The sequence below is a fragment of the Sprattus sprattus genome (genome assembly GCF_963457725.1).
Source record: "Sprattus sprattus genome assembly, chromosome: 17".
Lineage (NCBI taxonomy): Eukaryota > Metazoa > Chordata > Actinopteri > Clupeiformes > Clupeidae > Sprattus > Sprattus sprattus.
Window position 1 is genome coordinate 25210561 of NC_137915.1, and position 21221 is coordinate 25231781.

General features: G+C 48.1%; 1 protein-coding gene across 1 annotated transcript in view; it reads right to left on the minus strand.

Annotated features, from left to right (window-relative positions):
• Nucleotides 1-21221, minus strand: part of dip2ca (disco-interacting protein 2 homolog Ca) — a 91236-nt gene that overhangs the window by 11243 nt on the left and 58772 nt on the right. Inside the window, exons 9-30 of the mRNA XM_080855148.1 lie at nt 20933-21130; nt 18830-18921; nt 17973-18083; nt 16434-16557; nt 15448-15557; nt 14547-14649; nt 14324-14388; nt 14080-14173; nt 13523-13642; nt 11361-11475; nt 9678-9817; nt 9069-9205; nt 8429-8637; nt 7583-7697; nt 6637-6838; nt 5818-5927; nt 3234-3314; nt 2908-3031; nt 2293-2414; nt 1715-1826; nt 1361-1470; nt 189-319 (exon numbers count right to left, since the gene is read on the minus strand). Coding sequence (XP_080711274.1) covers nt 189-319; nt 1361-1470; nt 1715-1826; nt 2293-2414; nt 2908-3031; nt 3234-3314; nt 5818-5927; nt 6637-6838; nt 7583-7697; nt 8429-8637; nt 9069-9205; nt 9678-9817; nt 11361-11475; nt 13523-13642; nt 14080-14173; nt 14324-14388; nt 14547-14649; nt 15448-15557; nt 16434-16557; nt 17973-18083; nt 18830-18921; nt 20933-21130 — 2725 coding nt within the window. The remainder of the gene's footprint in view (nt 1-188; nt 320-1360; nt 1471-1714; nt 1827-2292; nt 2415-2907; nt 3032-3233; nt 3315-5817; nt 5928-6636; nt 6839-7582; nt 7698-8428; nt 8638-9068; nt 9206-9677; nt 9818-11360; nt 11476-13522; nt 13643-14079; nt 14174-14323; nt 14389-14546; nt 14650-15447; nt 15558-16433; nt 16558-17972; nt 18084-18829; nt 18922-20932; nt 21131-21221) is intronic.

Genomic DNA, 21221 nt, shown 5'->3' on the forward strand with positions numbered 1-21221 from the left:
AAAACATGCAGGCTCCATAGACACAGAACAAAAAACACAGCCCTATACATTATGACATAGACCACTGCACAGGGGCATGGGCAAGTACTGTGGCATAGCTGGGCTGACTCAAGCTGCTCTGGCGGAGGAGGTATGGTCAGTGGTCAATGGTAAGTGGTCAGTGCTGAGGACTGGTTTGGAAGACTGACCTGCAGAGGCACCAGAGGACGAAGCCCAGGCCGCAGTAGGGGTCCAGGCAGATGGCCACCTCTCTCGAGGGGTAGAGCTCACACTGGAGCTTGATTGAGCGGCAGAAGGCACTGGTGGCACTGTGAGACATCTGAGTGGAAGGAAGAGGGAGAGGAAGAGGGGATGGAGAGGAAGCAAACAGAAAAAAGAGAAATTAAAAGAGAACAGAATGGTGAGAAAAGAAAGGAGAGCCACGATGATGAGAAAAGAAAGGAAAGCCACGATGGAGAGAGAGAGGAGTGTGGATAAAGAAGGTGTAAAAGGAGAAAGGGAAAGAGAGAAAAATAGGTGAGGTTTTTACTTTAGTATAAACGTTCCTCTGTCAGTGCAGTTCCTCAACTATTCCCCAAATTCACTTAGGGGCCATTGTGCAGGCAAACAAGATAACTATGGAAATGTCTGGTAAAGATTGACCAATTTGTTTCAAACATATTCAATTTGGGGGACATGCAGAGTGCTTAGAGAACCAGAATCTGCCAAGAGAACTGGAGGACAGGGGCCGGTTTACGAGACAATAAAAGCTCCCTGTTTTAGGAGGGACACGGGGGTTGTACAATTAGGGCTTCCCCCTGCGGATAGCTTATTCACCCACCGCTACAGCAAAACCGGGCCGTGTTATTCAAGCGCTCTCCCACCAAAGAGGGATTATAATAAGCATGAAATATGAAACAGTCATTTCCTCTGACACCTGACGGAGCCATGGAGAGGTGTCTGGAGTGGGCGGGTGCTTTTCACAGCCTTTTAGTGCTAAAGCTGGAGGTATTTGGAGAGAAGGGTGAAAGATGATTCAGTGGAGCCCTCCTTGATTCGTAAACAGAAGACCCTGAGAAGGCCAGCGGCCCTCGGGCCGGGAGGCAAATACTACTGCTAACCCCTCCTATCGACCCCCACACAAACACACACACACACACACACACACACACACACACACACACACATACATACAAACACACACACACCCACAGGCGCACACACTGCATACATAGGCACACACAGTCAACCTAGCTCTCTCTCCCCCTCACACACACACACACTCACTCACTCACTCACTCACTCACACAACCACACACGTGTCATGGCTGACATTCCTTTCTGACCACTTGGACACGGTCCGTGGCCCAGCCCTACTCACCTTTACTCCCGCTAGCATCCCCGTGGTGGACACACTGAAGTCCAGGTAGGCCAGCGTGTCGGGGTTGGAGGGCTTGTACAGCTGAGGGGGCTTCTTCTTTGGCAGATCATCTGAAGGGAAGAGAGGAGAGAAACAAAGCCAGTATGTGAGTGTTAGTGATTAGGCCAATTAGTGGGTTAATAACAATGATAAAGAGAGCGTGACGATTACTTCTTAAAGCCTTGATCAGTTTAAATAAAATCAATTCAAAATAAATGAATGCCTAAATATAGATTCCGTTCTATCTATTAGAATTAGTGAGCACAGCAGACTCTCCTGTCTGTGAGGGAGAGAGACTGAGTGTGGTCTGCTCACCTGTGTCTAGAACAGGAGGCCACGTCCTGACGTCCACTGCAGCAGACGCTTCTTTTGACTTCAGCAACTTGGAAATCACTGATGAGGTCATCACACAAGACGACCGGCTCACCTGCAAACACACACACACACACACAGGCTTTCAGAAAAGTCTCATGAGACAGCTCCACAATGCTGTTGCCTCACTGCACTTCAGTGATTACTGCGCTGAACTTCCAGAGACGAGCTATAAATACAGGGCCCTCATAAGAGCTGTAAACGGCACACAAACAACCTGAACCTGTGAGTGTGTGTGATGTCTCTCTAAAACACACAGTCAGACATACAAATGTACATACACATACAACCACACATATACACGCAGATGCACGCAAATAAAGACACACAAACACACACACACACACACACACACAAACACAGTTACATTATGGTACTGCACATTCAGATCAACTATAAATATGATAAATGGACAGGCACTCCCTTGCCTTACTTTGTGGCTAATGGGTTCCTCCATTATTTCTCCCTCTATTCCCCTATACTCACTGCACCAAACCCCTCCAACCCTAACCCAAGCTCACCTCCACAATCATCTTCACAGTGGGCAAGGTGGTTGCGATGTTCTGGGGGTGGGGGGGTCTGACCGTGATGGGCACGCAGCCGGCATACAGGCACCCGTAGAAGGCCGCAATCAGGTCAATGCCTGCAGGGGTCAAAGTGCACCACCACACAGTTAGAGAGAAGTGTGGCACCAAGATAATATAACTAACTCAACACGAAGAGTACAATTTAGCCTACCTTTAACATGCCAATTCCAGCTGTTTATTTTAACGTTAAGGCATTGAGCACGTGTATTTGTACTATGTCTTCTAGGGAAGTGATTGTATATGTTGGTGCACTAGTGCACATTCCTCCATTAGTGTGAGTCCCGGCCAGGGGCGCAGATAGCACTGGGGACGGGGATTCATAGTGACCCCGATCCGTCCCCACCACTCTCCCTATGTAAGGTGACTAGCATCAGTTAATAACTCTGCACAGCTGATTAGGCGATGTTAGCGTCCCCCCCAGTTTAAAAATCCCATCTGCACCAGCTGGGGAACAGAGAGGGCACTGAGAGCCATGCCTGTCTGAGGAGGGTCATAGTTGATCTATGACCCTCCAGAGAGTGGGTGGACGTGATGTGGGACGTGACATACCAGGCGGGTAGACCAGCGCCACGTGATCCCCATCCTGCAGGTGTCCTCTCTCCATCAGCATGGCCGCGATCTTTTCTGCCCGCTTGTGCAGCTGCACACACGTCAGCGAGCTCAAGATTGCCCCCTGCATAACCACACACACACACACACACACACACATACATGTTATACATGATGGCCCCAACCAAACTGACACTGTGGCTGGTGCTTTGAAGTGTGTGTGTCTGTGTGTGTGTGTGTGTGTGTGTGTGTGTGTGTGTGTGTGTGTGTGTGTGTGTGTGTGTGTGTCTGTCTGTGACGTGAGTGAGGCTGTCACTGGTGTTTACCCTGGAGCTGAGCAGAGTGAAGAGGACGTGATCAGGAGTCGTCTGCGCTCTCCACTGCAACACCTCCGACAGGAAGAGGAACTACAGGTGCACAGCAGAGGGACAAAGAAAAGCTCCCATTCAATTTGGAAGGAACTGTGAACAAGACAGCCTGCATCCTGTACAGAATCTACTGAGGAAACCAGCAGGCGGAAGGAACCCTCCCTTAGTAAAAACAGGGTGAAATATACAGCAGGTGTAAAGCATTATTACTCCAGACAGAAATACACCATGAAATACTGTATCACTAATTTACCATGGGGGACCCTACTGCTTCAATGGCAGTCTATAATGTAATAGTTCTGTTTGTGGAATTACAATGGCAACAAAACCACTGCACTGTTAAATTATGATGATAACATTGCCAGATACTCACCAGAGGGTAAATAGAAAACAGAAATATATCAGATAGCAAAAGACTTGTGGGGAGTTCCTGAATGCATGAGTGCCAACCGAAGAGCTAAATCGGCAGAGCGGTTGATTACATATTCAGGCTTTTTCTGTGTAAACTCGTAAACTGTGCATTATTTCTTTAAGCTGACATGCAGAGTGATTAGTCAAGATTAAGAGACGTGCATTAGTAATTCTCCGCCGGCGTGCATCTAACGCAAACATACTGACAAATCCACCATCTGTCTGACATCTCCCTTTGCTGAGTGGAGTAAACAGCACATCACAGGTAACCACTGAGCTTATTCGCCCTGATTCATGAAGTGTCCGGCTTCGCCAAGTTCTCAGGAGTTTTACAAGAAATCGGTCAGCATAGCTCTGCCTGGGAAACTCGTTTGGTCGTTGAGCTCACAGTCCCCCCGGAGGAGGCTAAAAATCATCCACAACAGCAGCATCAGTAGCGTTCCCACTCACACAGAGGGCCCGATTTTCATGAATGGCTCAGGATGAATGGATAGATAAACAGATAGATAGATGATAGATGGATGAAAGGCTATGGATGGGTGCAGGAATCATAGCAGTGATTTAACAGCGCAGGCTGAGGATAGAGGAAACCTTATCGTCCTGTCATCCTCTGCGAGAAATAGCACAGACAAACCGCATTGACGGGGCAGTCGAGTCATGGCGAATGAAAATGAAAAATGAGTGAGAGAGGGAACGAGGGAGGCATGCGTGTCATCCAGGAAGGGGGATGGCGAGCGATGGTGGTGGTGTGAGGAGAGAGAGAGAGGTGGTTGCAGTTATTCATGAGGAGTGGCAACACTAAGTGTGCGCACCAATGCACCGCATCAGCCTCGGACAGACAGAGCTCTGATTCAACACAGCAGGGCATGTGGAAGGACACGTGGAAGGTGTCTCTCTCTTTGCCCGTAGGCTGTGCTGAAGTATGTTGAAGCACTGGCATGACAATGACAATGACAAACACACACACACACACACACACACACACACACACAAACAAAATAAACATACACACATGCACGCACGCACGCAGAGCCACCTAATATGGTAATGTATAGCAACTTTCAGCCTGAGAGGGCAGAGCAATGCATCTGTCAACGGCAAAGTTGGCTTGACTGACAGCGGTACACAGCAAATCAATAAATAAACACGCAAAACTGAACACAAAAAATGCCCCAAAAACCCAACAATGCAGAAACAGACATCTGTACAGAGTAATTACTCTGATGTGTGTTCTGGACAAACGAAAAAGGAGGGGGAGAAAAAAAAACAGTCTCCATCAAATGTCAGCCCTGCTTGAAAAACTTTCTGAAAGGAATTTTATGTGAACACGGTAGGGTGGGTTAGAAACTGTGTACATGAAAGTTTTTGAAGGCATTAATACCGGACGCCATGATCCGAAGCCAGACTTCCAAATTGCATTACCTCACAGTCCCACCCTCCAACCATCTTTAAAGGGACCCGCATGTGAATCATCAAAGTCCCATCGCCTAACTGTTTCCCGCTTACACGCTTGGCTTCATGCTCTCAGGGCATTCAGGACTATTGTTGCCTGCCTCGGCCAGACTCTCTGCCCACTCTCTGCAGTCTCGTGTTATGACAGCTATTGATAGCTAAGATTAATATGCTAGTGAGGCCCGGGCTAACGAGGCTGTCTACTTTCTTCCAGAGCTGACATTTGAATTGTGACCGCTCTCCTGCTATGCCTCTGCTTCCTAGATGCAGCAGAGGAGGAGGAGGGAGGTGATTCAAAAACCTCCATCTGATTCTGTCAGATTTGGAGGCAAACAAAAAAAAAGCTGGGGAGCGTGTAAAGAAAGCCCCCAAACAAGAATAAGGAGTCTCGTTTCGATAATAAGTTCTGAGCTTTTTAAAGGAGACGGAAAACAAAAGCCAAGCATGACACAAACAACCCAAAATATATCGCCATATCTGATACAACAGCATGACCATGGAATCCAATTACACAGGGAGAATGTCTTCTTCCATTTGCCACAGAGCTCTGTGTCTCTGGGAGGTTCATTTGCTCTGTGCTAATAGGACATGATGGATGGAGGGATGAATGGATGGGTTGAGGTAGGTGCAGATGGATGGATGAATGAAAATCAGGGCCCTCAAGGTGCCACACACACACCTTCCTTGCCTGATCATTATCTTCGATCTGGCCGAGGTCTCGGCCGCTGGCCTGGGCGATACGCTTCCCCGACACCAAGTTCCCCACCATCACAGAGGCGGGTCCGATCTCTGCAGATCACACAAACACACAAACACACACACACACACACACACACACAAACACACACACAGAGAGAGAGAGAAAAAATAGAGAGATAAACAGCCATTAATAATTTTAATAACTTGCACAAATGACCATGTGCAAAAAACTCCTGTTACCAATAACCCCACACACAAAGCTCACACAAACAATATATAAGCAAGCACAAACTTACAGACATTTACTCCTACACACAAACATAAAAACCTATCACACAGGTTCACTGCATTTTTGTATAGCATGTGGAATAGACTGAGGTTTGGCCAGGGCTGTGTAGGGTTTTATAATTCGGGAAAATGGAGTATAATTAAATTAAATGTGCAAAAGTGGCGCAGAAAAAACGGTTATATCTTTATGCTCATGCCACTTAGTGCCACCCACTTCTAACCGACTTGTCTGGCTTTCAGAAAAGTCTCATGAGACAGCTCCACAATGCAAGTGTGTCTCACTGCACTTCAGTGACTACTGCGCTGAACTATAAATACAGGGCCCTCATAAGAGCTGTGAACGGAACACAAACACCCTGAACCTCTGAGTGTGTGTGGTGTCTCTCTAACACACAGTCAGACATGCAAATGTACATACATACAATGTATACACGCAGATAAAGTCACACACGCACACACACACACACACACACACACACACACACACACACACACACACACACACACTTACCTGGCTGTTTTTGTCGGGGCTTGGGGAGGTTGGTGACGCAGGTGTGTGGGCACATGAGCACGTTGCAGGGGTGCAGGGAGCCCTCCAGGAAGAGCTGCTTGGTCTCGGACAGGTGGATGCCCCCCAGCGGCGTCTTGGGCAGCGTGTTGGCGGGCACCAGGGCCAGGCAGAAGACCCCCACGCCATGGATGCTGTCTATGGCCTGCAGGAGATACCGACCAATGACACGGAGAGAAAAGATGACGGTGATACACGGAGGAACATTTAGGTTCTAATCTTCTGAGAACACAGAGGGCCGGGCATAGGCAGTGACCTTCAGAACAAACACCGCATGCAGCACTTTTCGAAAAGGGGGGGAGGAGGGGGTGTAAAATCACATTTACAAGATTAATGACCTACAACTCCACGGCTAAGTCAAACCATATGGAGCGGGGAGAAAACACCAGGGCCTGTGCTTTCCTGGCGTGGCGGTTTATTTTTAAAATTCCTGCTTTGACTCAGAAAAACATGCTGATCCCAAAACCCTGGGCAGCTCACCCGTAGCCTGTCTGCTAATTGAATCTGGGAAGGGGAATTTACACAGTGCTGAGTGTTGGGTCTGTTTAACAGAGCGAGAGAGAGGGGGGGAGAGAGAGAGAGAGAGAGAGAGAGAGAGAGAGAGAGAGAGAAAGAGAAAGAGAGACAGGAGCACAGAGACAGGAAGACAGAGAGAAGGAGAGAGAGACAGAGACAGGAAGACAGAGAGAGGGAGAGGGAGAGGGAGAGGGAGAGGGAGAGAGACATGGAGAAGAAGAGCAAAACACAGAAAGAGGCAGTGATAAATAGCGAAGCGTCCTGTTGATGCCAACAGAAGGATGTCTTATATATAAATAGGCAGAAGGCTGGGTGCGGGGTGCAGGGATATGGCCGTGGGTGTGTGTGAGTGAGTCCTGAGTCGTGAGTGTACCTGCAGCACGCGGCTCATCCACTGGAAGCTGTCCTCCTCCGTGGAGTCTGGCCTCTGCTCCGCCACCACCACGATCCTCTCATCGTGCAGAACTGTCACCGAGAACACCGCTATTCTGTGTACAGAGAGACGGGGAGGGAGAGAGAGAGAGAGAGAGAGAGAGAGAGAGAGAGAGAGAGAGAGAGAGAGAGAGAGAGAGAGAGAGAGGAGATTGAACTTCCACCTAAAATGCATGCTTGTTCTTTGTGCACACCATTTGTCTGCAGTCCATCTTACACAGTACCCATCGATGGATGTTGGATAAACTACATTTCCCATAGTCACCCCTTCTTTCAGCCTGTGAACTGTCTGACTGAGTCATGGCAACAGGCTTTGCTTGAACTCTTTTGACCACCCCACTTGTGCTGTGTCAGGCCAGCATGGTAATTACCCAATGATCACCCAGACGGTTAGTGCTTGCTGTGACATCTGGACTATGACTGTGGCCAGCTAATGACCTAGTCAATAATACCTCACGGGACCAATAGCCAAATAGCCAGGCCTCTATTCACCGAGAGAAAAGCTCTGTTCACATTACGTCTAGAGATATGATTCCTGTTCATGAAACAGTTTTGGCCTTTTAGTTCATGGTAAATAATGGATTTATTGCATGAAGGTTTGCACACAAAAAAAACGAATTAAAAATGTGTAATTAAGGCTTTTCTAATGCAACCTTTGGGCTCCTACGGTAATAACCCATTGAGCCTTGGTGTGCTGCTTCGTCTGTATTTAAATAGGTCTGTGTGTAATTGTGAGCTGCAGTACAATAAAGCTGACCCCAGGTCAGCTCTGTGGCTGTTTCGTTACCTGCCCCTGTAGACAAACTTCATGGGCTCCACCGCCAGCGCCGTGGCCACGATGTCGTCTGCGTTGTGCCGGCGTGTGCTCACCACCATCAGGCCGTCCATCTTGCCGGCGATGAAGACCAGGCCGCCAGGGCCTACGAAGCCAAGCAAGCCCGTGCGGGTGAAAGGGTACTCACTGACGGGCGCACCCGCACCAGTCATGGGGAACACCTGCGGAGGAGGAGGAGGGCAGGGAGAAGAGCCATGAGGGGATGAAGACCATGGAAGTGTGTAGGTTAAGACCTTATCATCATCTTGCCCCAAACGTTACACCAAACGGGTGTCTGATTCACATATCTTTGATACCTATTTCCATAAACTCCTTCAGATACATTTCATCTGTTTTTGGTAAGTAGCTACAGATAAATAAAAACAGAGGCACTTTTTTGCAACCAATGGTACAGTCTTGAAAAGTAATGCTAGATTATTTTTAGGAATTTAATATAAAGGGTTCGTTTCTGACTGTGACCCAGCAAACGGCCTGTGGCGCTGTGAGCTGTGGCAGACCAGTCAAGCTTGATATGGCGTTCGCTGTGTGCGTTTGTTTGCGTCTGTGTGCGCTTGTGTGTTTGCATAGCCCTCAGATGTCAAAGTGCCATCACCTCAAACTGAGTCTTCGTCATGCCAGAGAGGCCATAGTAAGAGGTTCCCGTGGCGATGGAGCACACGCAAATCTCTCCGATCTCGTCCGTCCGACACAGCTGAGGAACCCCCTCTGGCTTCACCACACACATCATAGCTGCAACATACACACTGATCAGTGAGCAGTTACACACACAGAATCATTAATGTTTGCACACACACATATTATATAAACTCATATACATTCATACACAGTTCTCTAAAGGAATCTGCTCTGAAATCAATGCCTGGTTTCATGGATGGCAATGTTTAGTACTTACTGCACCATTAGATTAGCTTTTTGTACCAAAGGGCGTGTACGATTCACAACTGTGAAGTACAGTTCACCTATCTAAGTGTGGATGTTTGTGTGTTTATGTGTGGGTTTCCATCCTATTTTCTGTATTTAGTATGGAGGTCAGCATATCTTAGAGTGTATCTATGTGTGGCGAGTTGTGTGTGTGTGTGTGTGTGTGTGCTGGTTTTGAATCTGCACCGGTTCATGTGCCTGTGTATTGTAAGTATGCATGAGTTTGTGCATATGTGTGTGTAAAGAAGTTTATCATCATCATCATCATCAGGCCTCTGACCTCCTGGCATCACCGTGCCCACATCCTGCACGGTGAGGACGGACAGACGCTCCTCCGAGTCCACGCGGATCACGCCGTGACTCAGGCCGTTCATGGACAGGACCCCTCGACCTGGGGGCTGGCTGCTGTCGTCCGTGGGCCTGCCCGACCAGAGAGACAAAAGAGATGCAATCGATCGAAACCAGTCACTCAAGAAATGACTTCACAGACACTTCAGTCAACTTCACAGACACTTCAACCACATCAACAAACCACGTCAACACATGTTGAACTCTCAGAACTTGGGCAACTGTGTGTGTGTGTGTGCGTGTATGTGTGTGTGAGTGTCTGTTTTGGTCTGTGTGTGTGTCGCAACCTGGTGTACATTAAGTTCCATATAAAAGAGAGTGAGAGCAAAACATTTGAGAGAAGCATCAAAGAAAGGGGCGAGAGAGATAAAATATAGCACAACAGGCAGACTGAACGCATTACAAAATCAGCACTGCACTCCAAACTATTTAATATCACTTACGTCTCCAGTGTGAACTCATGAGTGTTAGCCAATGGAGGGATCATAAACCGCCTCTTTGCAACATTCTCAAATATAAAGTCAAGTGATGTCATCGCTGATGACAGAAACAGCATTAGGCTATTTTTTTATTGTTGGCAATGCATTCTGGGTCTCAGCCCTCCTCTGTTTAGCGCCACAAGGGCCTTCATACTGGCAGGCTCCACCGAGAGAAAGAACATATTTTTATTCATTTTTTGGGGGTCCACTTTACTTGGAGAAGAAATGAAGGGAAAAAATGAAAAAGAAAGAAAGAAAAGAAAGGATAGGGCTTTTAAAAGAGCGGCCAGGAAGAGCGAGACAGGACTAATCCAGGGGAATGAAAACCAGATGCACCGCACCACGCGCCTGCGTTTGATATGGTCCCACTGTACATACGTCAGGCCTCCAGAGACATGTCATTATACAACCAGCAGAAGAAAATAGTTTTGTCTTGTAAAGGCTTTTTCAAAGGATGAAAAGAGCCAGTACATGGTGTTCTGTTCAGCGGCAACCTTTTGAGTCATATTTCATTTTTCATTTCTCTCGTCTTTATCTCAGAGGCACGGTCCGCCTACCTGTGTCTGATAAATATCGAGCGCCTAAAAACAGCTCTATCGAGGTGACGCATCTGTGAGGGAGGGAGGGAGAGCCAAGCGAGAGCGATCACTCAGAGGGCTTGTTTAGAGAGGAGGGCCATGCCAACAGGGCTGGAGGGTCAATTTGATATTGTTATTCCATTCAGGAGGCTGGAGATGAGTTCATCAGGGACGCTGCTCATTAAGACCAAGAAATTGAGAGACCTGGGTGAAGTGTCTATAACTAACTGGACTCATTCGATGAGGAGACTCAATTTATACTGAATTTTGTGTGTGTGTGTGTGTGTGTGTGTGTGTGTGTGTGTGTGTGTGTGTGTGTGTGTGTGGTGGTTGAGAGAGTATGAATGTGTGTGTGTTGGGTGTTGACTGTCAGAGCCCACATCCTGATGGCTAGAATGTGTGTGTGTGTGTGTGTGTGTGTGTGTGTGTGTGTGTGTGTGTGTGTGTGTGTGTGTGTGTGTGTGTGTGTGTGTGCGCGTGCATGCGTGTGTGTGTGTGTGTGTAGTGGTTGAGAGAGTATGAATGTATGTGTGTTGGGTGTTGGCTGTCAGGGCCCACCTCCTGATGGCTACGGTGAGGGCCTCAGGGGAGCTGGCACAGGGGCAGATGACCTCCGGTCGCAGTCCTTTGCTCTGGAAGACGTTGAGGAATGCATCACAGGACGAGATGGACCCTGCCAGAGACAAGACCCACAAGTCAGAGACCGACGGGCGGCTGGAAGAATTATGACAAAGAAATGTACAAATGCATGAAAAAACTAATTAACATAAAAACAGACACCAAGCCAGAAAGAGAGAGAAGAGAAGTGGGGGGGGGGGGAGGAACAGTGCATCTTTTTGTCACTGCTGCCTCTGGGACTTTCTCTGTGGGAGCTCCTCCTTCTCTTTGTTGCCCGGCCCTGAGAAAGAAACTACAAGCAACTGAATTCAATTGGAATGGGAATGCGAGTGCATCCCCCCCCCCCCCCCCCCCCCCCCCCCCGCGCATGCATGCATGTGGGGTTAAACATGGCCACTGATGCATGCGCTGGGTTACATGAGCTTCCCATGCGACAAGTCCCCGCAGCGTGACAGCCAGATCACAGCGCCCGGACCACCAAGGTCAGCGGCTCAACATTCCCTGCGAGCACAACACTGGAGAACTAGTGCGCGCACACACACACACACACACACACACACACACACACACACACACACACACACACGAACAAAAGGCAGAGTGAAATACATAAATGCTATTATACGGTTCAGTATACAAGGCATTGCTACACAGGGAATGTCACTGTTGTCTGCATACAGTACAGCATGATATATGGCCAGCCAACATAGCCTTTAACTAGGAATGAGTAAGATGGGTTGTGTCACAGGGATAGCTATAGGAGCTGTCCTAAAAAGACATCTGCTGTTTCTTCCTAAAAGAGCCACACATATACAGTACATCCTACATAACAAACACCAGCAGGGCACACCTCAGGCATTGTGCATGTGTGTGTGTGTGTGTGTGTATATGTTCAGTGTGTATGGGTGAATGTGTGTGTGTGCATGTGTGCGTGTTTGCTCGTGTGCGTGATTGCTTGTGTTTGTGTGTGTGTGTTTGGCACGTAGGGGGGTACAAGGTTTGAGCTCCTTCTGCAGGCACAAAGCAAAATGGCCTCTGAGCGTCATTGATCCTGACTCATCACTTCCCCTCAGGCATTCTCCCACTGGCCCCCAGCTTGGGTTATATATAGCACACGAGTGTGTACATGTGCGCGCACACACACACACACACACACACACACACACACACACACACACACACACACAAGTGTGTACATGTGCCCACTAACACACGATGTATGCACCCAGCACACACATGGCTCATGCATAATGCCTGCCCATTAGAGTGTTCTGGTTGGCTGCGGGAATGTGAGCAGCTGTTGGGGATACAGCCTGCGTTTCATGTCAGAGAAATGTAGAGAGAAAGAGAGACACAGAAAAAGAGGGGGGGGGGGGGGATGGAGAGAAGGAGTGAGAGAGTGAGAGAAAGAGAACAGGAAGCAGAGAAACAGAATAGGGATGCTGCTGCTGCTGCTACTGCAGAGGAGGAGGAGGAGGAAGAGAAAGAGGAGGAGGAGGAGGGAAAAACACTCCGGGAGAGCCAGAATAGAGGGGATTAGGACAAAGCCAGAGGAGCAGGGGAATGCTGATGGAGAAGGAGAGAGGGAGAGAGGAAGACTGACAGAGGTTGGGAAAGATCAGACAGAAATGACAGGCAAAAAAGAGAGTTATCTCCTGCATTCCTCTCCTCTTCTCTTCTATCCTCTCTTTCCTTCCAGTCCACTCTAAACTAGTACTATTAGCCCAGTCATTTCCCAATTTTTCACAATGGCTTATCAGTGTTTGCAAGAGTGGTGCGAATCCTGGATGTTAGTCTATGCAGCTCTACTTACTGGCTTTGCTCCGTAAATAGGTACAAAGAGGAGAGTGAGGTGAAGTGTGATTGACAGGAAATAATGACTGACACAAAGACAGAGAAGATCACAGTGAGATGGCAAGCAAGACAGAAAGGAGGGCGGGACATATTATATACAGTTATACACAGAGACAGAGACAAAGAGAGAGAGAGAGTTAGAGAGAGAGAAAGAGAAAGCTAGAGAGAGAAGAGAGAGAGTTAGAGAGAGAGAGAAAGCGAGAGCTAGAGAGAGACAGTTAGAGAGACATAACAGAGGAGAGGCTTACATGGGTTGGAGCCATCAGCCACCACCAGCATCCGTAGAGAGGTCAGGTTGATGTCCCTCTGGTCCCGATGGGCCACCAGGGCCCAGTGCATATCCCTGGACTTTACACATGCCACTTTAGCTACAGACACACACACAGACACACACACACACACACACACACACACACACACACACACACACACACACACACACACACACACACACACACACAACGAGGGGTAAGTAATCTAACTCTTCAAAAGCTTACTTTACTCTTTCACAGAAACAATGTTTGAACATAGTCATGGCTCTCTCTGGGTTTAACCAACACATAATTGGACTAGTCTCCACAGCATTGTTATATGATCGCGAGTTGTAGCGGAAGAATGTTTTTAGTATGTATATATATATATATATATATCTTTTTTTTTTTATAAATATGTAATATACAGTTTATACAAGGTTTTATACTGAGATTTTAAATGATTTACTGAAAAACTGAAAAGCTGATTGACTTATTGATTGATTGATTGATTGATTGATAAGTTGGTTAATTTGATTAATTGTGTGACAGACCTTTGTATTGGCACACTTTCTGGATCCAGGAGAGAGGGTTAACCTTCATCAGGGAATAGGGGATGCTGATGACATGCATCATGTTCATGACACTCTGTAAAGGACACAGACACACATATACACACACACACACACACACACACACACACACACACACACACACAGACACACAAACACACACTTAATATTCTCTCCCATCTTACCCCTGTATGAGATCACATGAGGACAGTGAGCACAAACTTACTGTAAGGATGCCGTGCCAGAGTCCCACGTCCTTCTTGAAGTCTAATACATTCACTATGGTCTCCGCTGGGGCAGAAAGGGCTCAGGTCAGGATTTAGCGCAGATATGGGCTGAATGCATTTGCACACATATGCTAGTATGAGGCTAGCTGTGTATTTATTTTGTGTGTCTGTGTGTGTCTGTGTGTGTGTGTGTGTCTGTGTGTGTGTGTGTGTGTGTCCTACCTTCCGTGTATCCACAGGACTGTGTGAGGGCTTGGCAGTGTGTGAGCATGGCGATCCTCATTACCGTCACACCCAGAACACTCCCATCCTTACAGGTCTTATACTGTCAATGACAACACACAGTAGAGATATTATTAGTCTCACAAATGCTAAACATTTTAGCTACCAACACTTGTTCAAGACAGCCAAGGCCATGTCTTCAAGCACACTGAGACGCCTCAGGTCTTTTTCACTACAGGTGTGATCACAAGCTCACTTAATGAGCCGTATGGAACCACACATATTCCTGCTCTTAATGCTGGTACATCAGAATCCGGGTGTGTCTGGAGCTTGTGTTACTCCAGACTCCTGTCTGCACGGCACTCTCAGCTTACACTCACCCAGTAATGGGTCACCAGGGGCTGGGGATCCACACTCACAAGGATCAATGCACGGAACAATCACATGATGGAACCCAAATACATATCTCTCTAGGCATGTCTCGCAATTAGGCACATGTTAATCATTCCACAGTTCCATTATCTGCACACGCCTCCTCTAATGGAAGCTATAGTATGCATGCCTGCGCCACCACTGATAGCAACTATTGATTTCTCTGGAGCTCTGCAATGTTCCGCTATCCTCAACATGAAAGATCGTAATAGAATTAGGGGGGGGGGGGGGGGGGGGGGGGTATGGAGAGTGGTTGCTGCTGGACTGGTGCAACTACAAGCTAGAGGAGGAGAAAGGGCCTAAGCTTGGAAGGGGAAAAGAAGGTTGTGCCTCTCGACTCTCTCCACCCTGATTCTGTCTGCCTGTCTGCCTTCAGCGGATGAAAAACAGTGCTAGTTATTCCCTCCTCTGCTCGGTCGCTGTTCTTTTTCTGTTTCTTTTCGCTTCATTAGTCTCAAGCGCTGTGTACCTCGATGTAGGCCGTGTCGTTGTTGGCGTCCTTGATGTGGGGGAACCAGTCTCGCGGGGGCTTGGACAGGTGTTTGGACTCGGTGACGAACCACAGCAGCTTCGGCCATCCTGGAGAAAAATAGGACACAGATGCGCCTAGAGCAAACGAAAACAGTCACCAACACCATTACCCAGCCACCCACCCAGCCAGGCAGAAGTCAGAGGCAGAGGGCCAGGCAGCCAGACACTGCTAGCCCCTCAGCTATCCCTCCAGCAGGGCATCAGTCCCCCACCTCATCAGCACTGATGATGGGCATATACTGTAGGTGATGTGATTATGGGGACTGGCTCCGATAAGAGGTAGGGGAGCACTGAAGGGTTAGCGTTAGCATTGATGGGTTGAGCCTCCCCCCCCCCCGTCCCCCCTTTGAGAGAAAACCAACTGCTCTCTGTCAGTTCTTTATCACGGCTGCTACAACAACTGTATTATAAAGCCATTACCGCACTCAGCCAATCCCCCCCTATCCCCCCGGACCCACCCACACACACTATTTATATTCCCACACCAGTAGACCTGAGATGGGGAGGGCAGAGAGGAAATAAAATGCTGACTGTCTTTGTCTGAGCCTCCAGGAGATCACATCACATCACTCACGCAAACACACACACACACACACACACACACAGAGCCTACACAGGACTACTCAACATGCCTTTCATTCTCTGCCACGTTACCACCCCCACACACACACATTTTCGCTGTGCTCCATATACTCACACAAACAATTTCAGCTGCATACCCACTCACTACCTCAATAAACATGGCCCTAAATTCTCACACACACACACACACACACACACACACACACACACACACACACACACTTTTAATCTATAAACCTATAAACACATCCATACATGACTCCATGCACCATGTTCCACACACATGCACGTATCATTTACATTTATTGGCTTATTGTTATTGTTTGTCTTGCCGAGGCTGACCTTTGAACTGTGGGATTTCCCCAGTGGGGCCCTTAGGGAGGCCTTTATGGCAGGCGTCGCTGGTCAGTGCCACCGTGACCCCGCAGCTCCCCAACAGGAAGCCTATCTGCTGACTCCCCGCATCCTACTCATCAGCACAGAGAGAGAGAGAGTGAGAGAAGGAGAGAGAGAGAGAGAGAAGGAGAGAGAGAGAGAGAGAGAGAGAGAGAAGGAGAGAGAGAGAGAGAGAGAGAGATATCAGAATAAACAAGAGAAAGAGGAGGGAGAAATGGAGGGGAAAAATGTATAGATAGAACAGATACATAGACATACACACATAGAGAGAGAGAGACAGAGAGAAAGAGAGAGAGAGAGAGAGAGGTTTGAGGATAGAGACATGGCTGTAGCATCTACGTGTCACAAAAGGCACCATGAAGGGTGATTTAAATGTTCCTCTCTGTTTCCATAAACTGTGGCTCAATTGTATTTTTCTTTCTGCTGCTTTCCTTCTCTTCCTTCACTGCGTCTACATAATACAGCCACATTAAGACTCTTTTAGTTTCCCTCTCCAGATATTTGCCCTCTGCTGTAATTGTCTGACTCACTCTCCAGCGACAAGTGTCCTCTACGGGGAAAAAAGCAAAAATAAAATAAAAATACAGCTGCTTCGCGACTGGATGTCAGACAAAAACGTTTTATTGGTTCCGAATCAAGCTCCGTTCGAGAGCAGAGGAAGCCAGTGAGTGTTCTGCCAGTTTTGAAGGAAGGTTCTTTCCTGGAATTTTTGGATTGAAGAAGAAAACAAAAAAAAAAGTGGTGGGCGAAGCCAACAGTCACAGAGGAAAAGAAAAACCTCTCTCTGCTCTTCTCCTCGCTCTCCAAGTTAAAGCTCACACAAGCATTCCTGCAGGACAAACGCAGAGGCCTACAGTCCAACCACAGGCTGACAGGCCAGACGTGACATTAGACGACGGCTCCTCCTCAAAAATAGAACCTAAAACCGTTCCATAACCCTGTCCTATTACTGATGCAATATTCACAGCATTCCACATAAAAACAGTTAAGAGAGAGAGAGAGAGAGAGAAGAAAAAAAATAACTTTTCATGAGGCCATGAAGATGCTTAACATTTGCTGTTAATAATAAATAAGTATGAATATTTTGTGCTATGAAGCCTGTCGTGTTGGCATAAGATACTGCGAGCTCAAGCTGTGAGAGGCGCCCGGAGGGGAGGAATAGTGGAAATGCTCTACCACTTGTCATCAGAGACAGGCTCCAAGATGGAATTAACTCCTAGCCAGGCAGTGTAAGCCTGCGTGTGTGAGTGCGCGCTGTGTGTGTGTGTTTGTGTGTGTGTGTGTGCGTGTGTCTGCATATGTGTAAGTGTATTTCTGAATGTGCATATGTGAGCCAATGCATGGTATGTGTGTACACAGTGAGCATGGATCAAAGCTCATCTGGACTACTTTGGTGAACTGTAGTGCAAACACTTTCACTCACACTGGTAACTGGCTGGTGTGTTTTGTGTGCTGCGAGTGAACGTGTTATATTGGAATTCTCACCTTCCTGGTGAGCGGCACCTCGATTGGCACGGGCACCACCTCAGCCAGCAGGCAGCCATAGAAGGCCACCATGAAGGCGGCGGGGTCATTGTTGGGAAACACGAGGGCCACCTGCGCGCACGGAAGTGAGAGGACAGAAGGCGTGAGACACACTGGGACTGAGAGGCCAGCATGCCTGTGTGTGTGTGTGTGTGTGTGTGTGTGTGTGTGTGTGTGTATGTGACAGATGCTATGAGTCACCACAGACCCATTAACCTCTCAGCCCAGAGCATCTATGTGTAGCCAGGTAAAATGCAGCCTCAAGAAGGTGTCTATACTAGAAGTCATACTATGGTTGATAACACAAACTATCACACGTGGAGAGATTCTTTAAGGCAAGGCCCACTGGCGGTGTCTGCTAACAAACGCCAGAGTTAAGACCTGGCTAGGTTTTCAATTAAATCCATTTTCAACCATGAGTCATCTTCATAGCACTGTGGGTTAAAAACACAACTTTTCTTTCCTTTGCAACCTTAACCACTAGTAAACAAAACTAACTACCGTTACCTACCTAATAGCAATTAGTAAGCTAACAAAGATAAGGACTTGAGGGGCATAGTATCTCTCTAGCCATTGTAAATTAAAATTGCATTGTTATGCAATCTCTTAATAAAGTCCCGTTTTAACCATTTTGACCGGATCAGTGTTTGAGAACGTGTGGTGCATTTCAACACTCTGTCGGACATCGCTGCCAGGAGGGGTTGGCCTTTAGACTAGGCATGACTTCCATCATTGCCTCGGTAATATAAAGTATAAAAGCAATCCCAACATGACTATAACATTCCTATAATAGTCAAAGTTATCATTCAGTGACTCACGCGATCGCCAGGCCGGACCATTGGCTCTTGTTTGGTGCCCAGCTTGTGCAGGATGTTGTAGGCCACCTTGATGCTGCGCGTCCAAAGCTTCCCTGTGTAGGTAAAGCAGACATGTTGGCATCGCATCAGAAAGATAGAAAGCTGGTGCCCTAGGCTTCCATGGCGGTATTTGTGTAGTGAAACCATGGGAACACTAGTGGGCTTTGGCCCGAAATAAAACTTCAACTGCTATTGACAGAACTGGGCTGGTGAAAGAGAAATAATACCAGGTATACACACACACACACACACACACACACACACACACACACACACACACACACACAGAGAGAGAGAGAGAGAAAGAGAGAGAAACTAAGAAAGAAAGAAAATTCTGCTTGTCTAAAACCAAGATATGCAAACAGAGGAAGGAGAACACAGCTGTGCTCCAACTATGCAGTTCTTTATTTTGCAAACAAAGAAACCTAAAGAGACAGAGATAGGTGAAGCAAAGCGAGGGACACACACACACACACACACACACACCACACCACACCACACCACACCACATACACACCCACACACAAACACACCTCGGGATGTGCTGACGGCTGAGCATTAGGTGTGACATGACTGATCTTTCACATTACCCCCTCCGCCGGTGCAAAGATCAAATCAGAGGCCGCGAGCAGGTCTGCCCTACATGCCGCCTCATGCGTAGCCCACCAGCCACAGCCCCACCTCCCTCAGATAAGCTGGGCCCTGAGCGGAGACCAAGGGATCGGCCTGCCCAAAATCAGCACATTATACGCTCCGCTACACGGTGTGAATACTGTGCGATACAGTAACGCAATCCACCCACAACCTTTCCTTTTCCATTCCGATGCCGTGTCTGACCGCGGTGATGCCCGTGGGCCTGTGTGTGTTTTTAATCTATGCGTGATGGCGTGCACACGTGTGCGTGATATCAATCTCACTCTGGCGCATGGCGAAGAGAGTTAATTACTCCTTTGATTCTGGTGAGGTTTTAATGAGGCTGAAGGGGCAGGCTGGAGTCCCTGTGGGCGGGGGGCGGGGGGCGGGGGCTGGCCTGGCAGGGAGAGAAAGCAAGAGAAAGGGGGTGGGAGAGAGGGAATGAGGGAGAAGGAGAGAAAAAAAAAAGAAAGAGAAAAAAAATAGAGAGAGAAAAAACCAGGAGCCCCGTTCTATTTTGAGATGAAGCCTCTGCCCACACAGCACATAGCACACAGTACAGCACACAGCAGAGACTCAGACCACAACAACAGCTGAACCACCAGCCCTCTCCCAGCCGCGACACACAAAGGAGGAGTGTGTGCGACCGTGAAGGAGGGAGGCAACATGATGGAGACGGAGACGGAGACGGAGACAGAATGACGTCTGTCCGTCGCCATGATGCCCCTCCGGCACTCCTGCTGAGTCAATGCCGGAAGAGGAGGAGGAGGTGGAGGGTGAGTGAGGAAGAGGAAGATGAGTCCTGCCTAAGGGGGCGCAGAAGTGTACACGGTGCAGAACAGGAGGGATGATCTCAGCGGCCTCATTAAAACACACTCAACATCATCATCATCACCATCCACGGATTACTCCCCCTGAGGCCATGGAGATGCGTGTACAGTGTGCGTGTGTGTGTGTGTGTGTGTGTGAGGGCGGGCGATCAACCGTTACCAACAGCAGGGAGAAGGAACATAGCACCCAGTGCACAGGGAGAAGAGGAAAACTCACTCACACGAAACACACCCAGGCCTTTATGTTTAAATACATCAGAGACACCCCAACACTGCACACCCTCAGCACAGCCATGCCCTCACCCATGATGTCCAAGAAGGCAGAGAGCTCCTCAGTGTGGGCGCTTGACAAAACATGACTTATCAGGTGATAGAGCTCTCCACACGTTCAGTCAGTCGACACAAACACACTTAACCAGCAGTACATGTTAGGATGAGGTGAGTGGTGCTGACAAAAGGTAACTATAATGCTGTGTACCTATTCCAATAGTTAAGTACTGTGCTGTGTTAGCATTTAAGGGTGCTACTGCATAAGCGTTAGCATAAGGCCTAGACTGCCATTAGCTCATTAGCAGTAGAGTTAGCAGCTAGGCTAGCTTACCATAGGTGAGGACGTAGAGAGGCTTGCCGTTGGTGTCCATTGTGGTGAGGCAGGGGGCTTTGGGCGATATGGTGCCCCAGCGTTGCAGGGCAGCCTCCAGGGACGGGGGCCAGTTGGTCACCACCCCCAGCTGTTCACCACGCATGGTCAACATCTGGGCCCCCTCTGCCTTGGGTTGGTTGGGGTCCGGCTGCTGGACTGTTGTGTTTCGATGCATTGATAGACACACAGGTGCATACACAGAAAAAGGTTGTTGCTGTTGTTACATTTCATGGTTATAATTATGAAT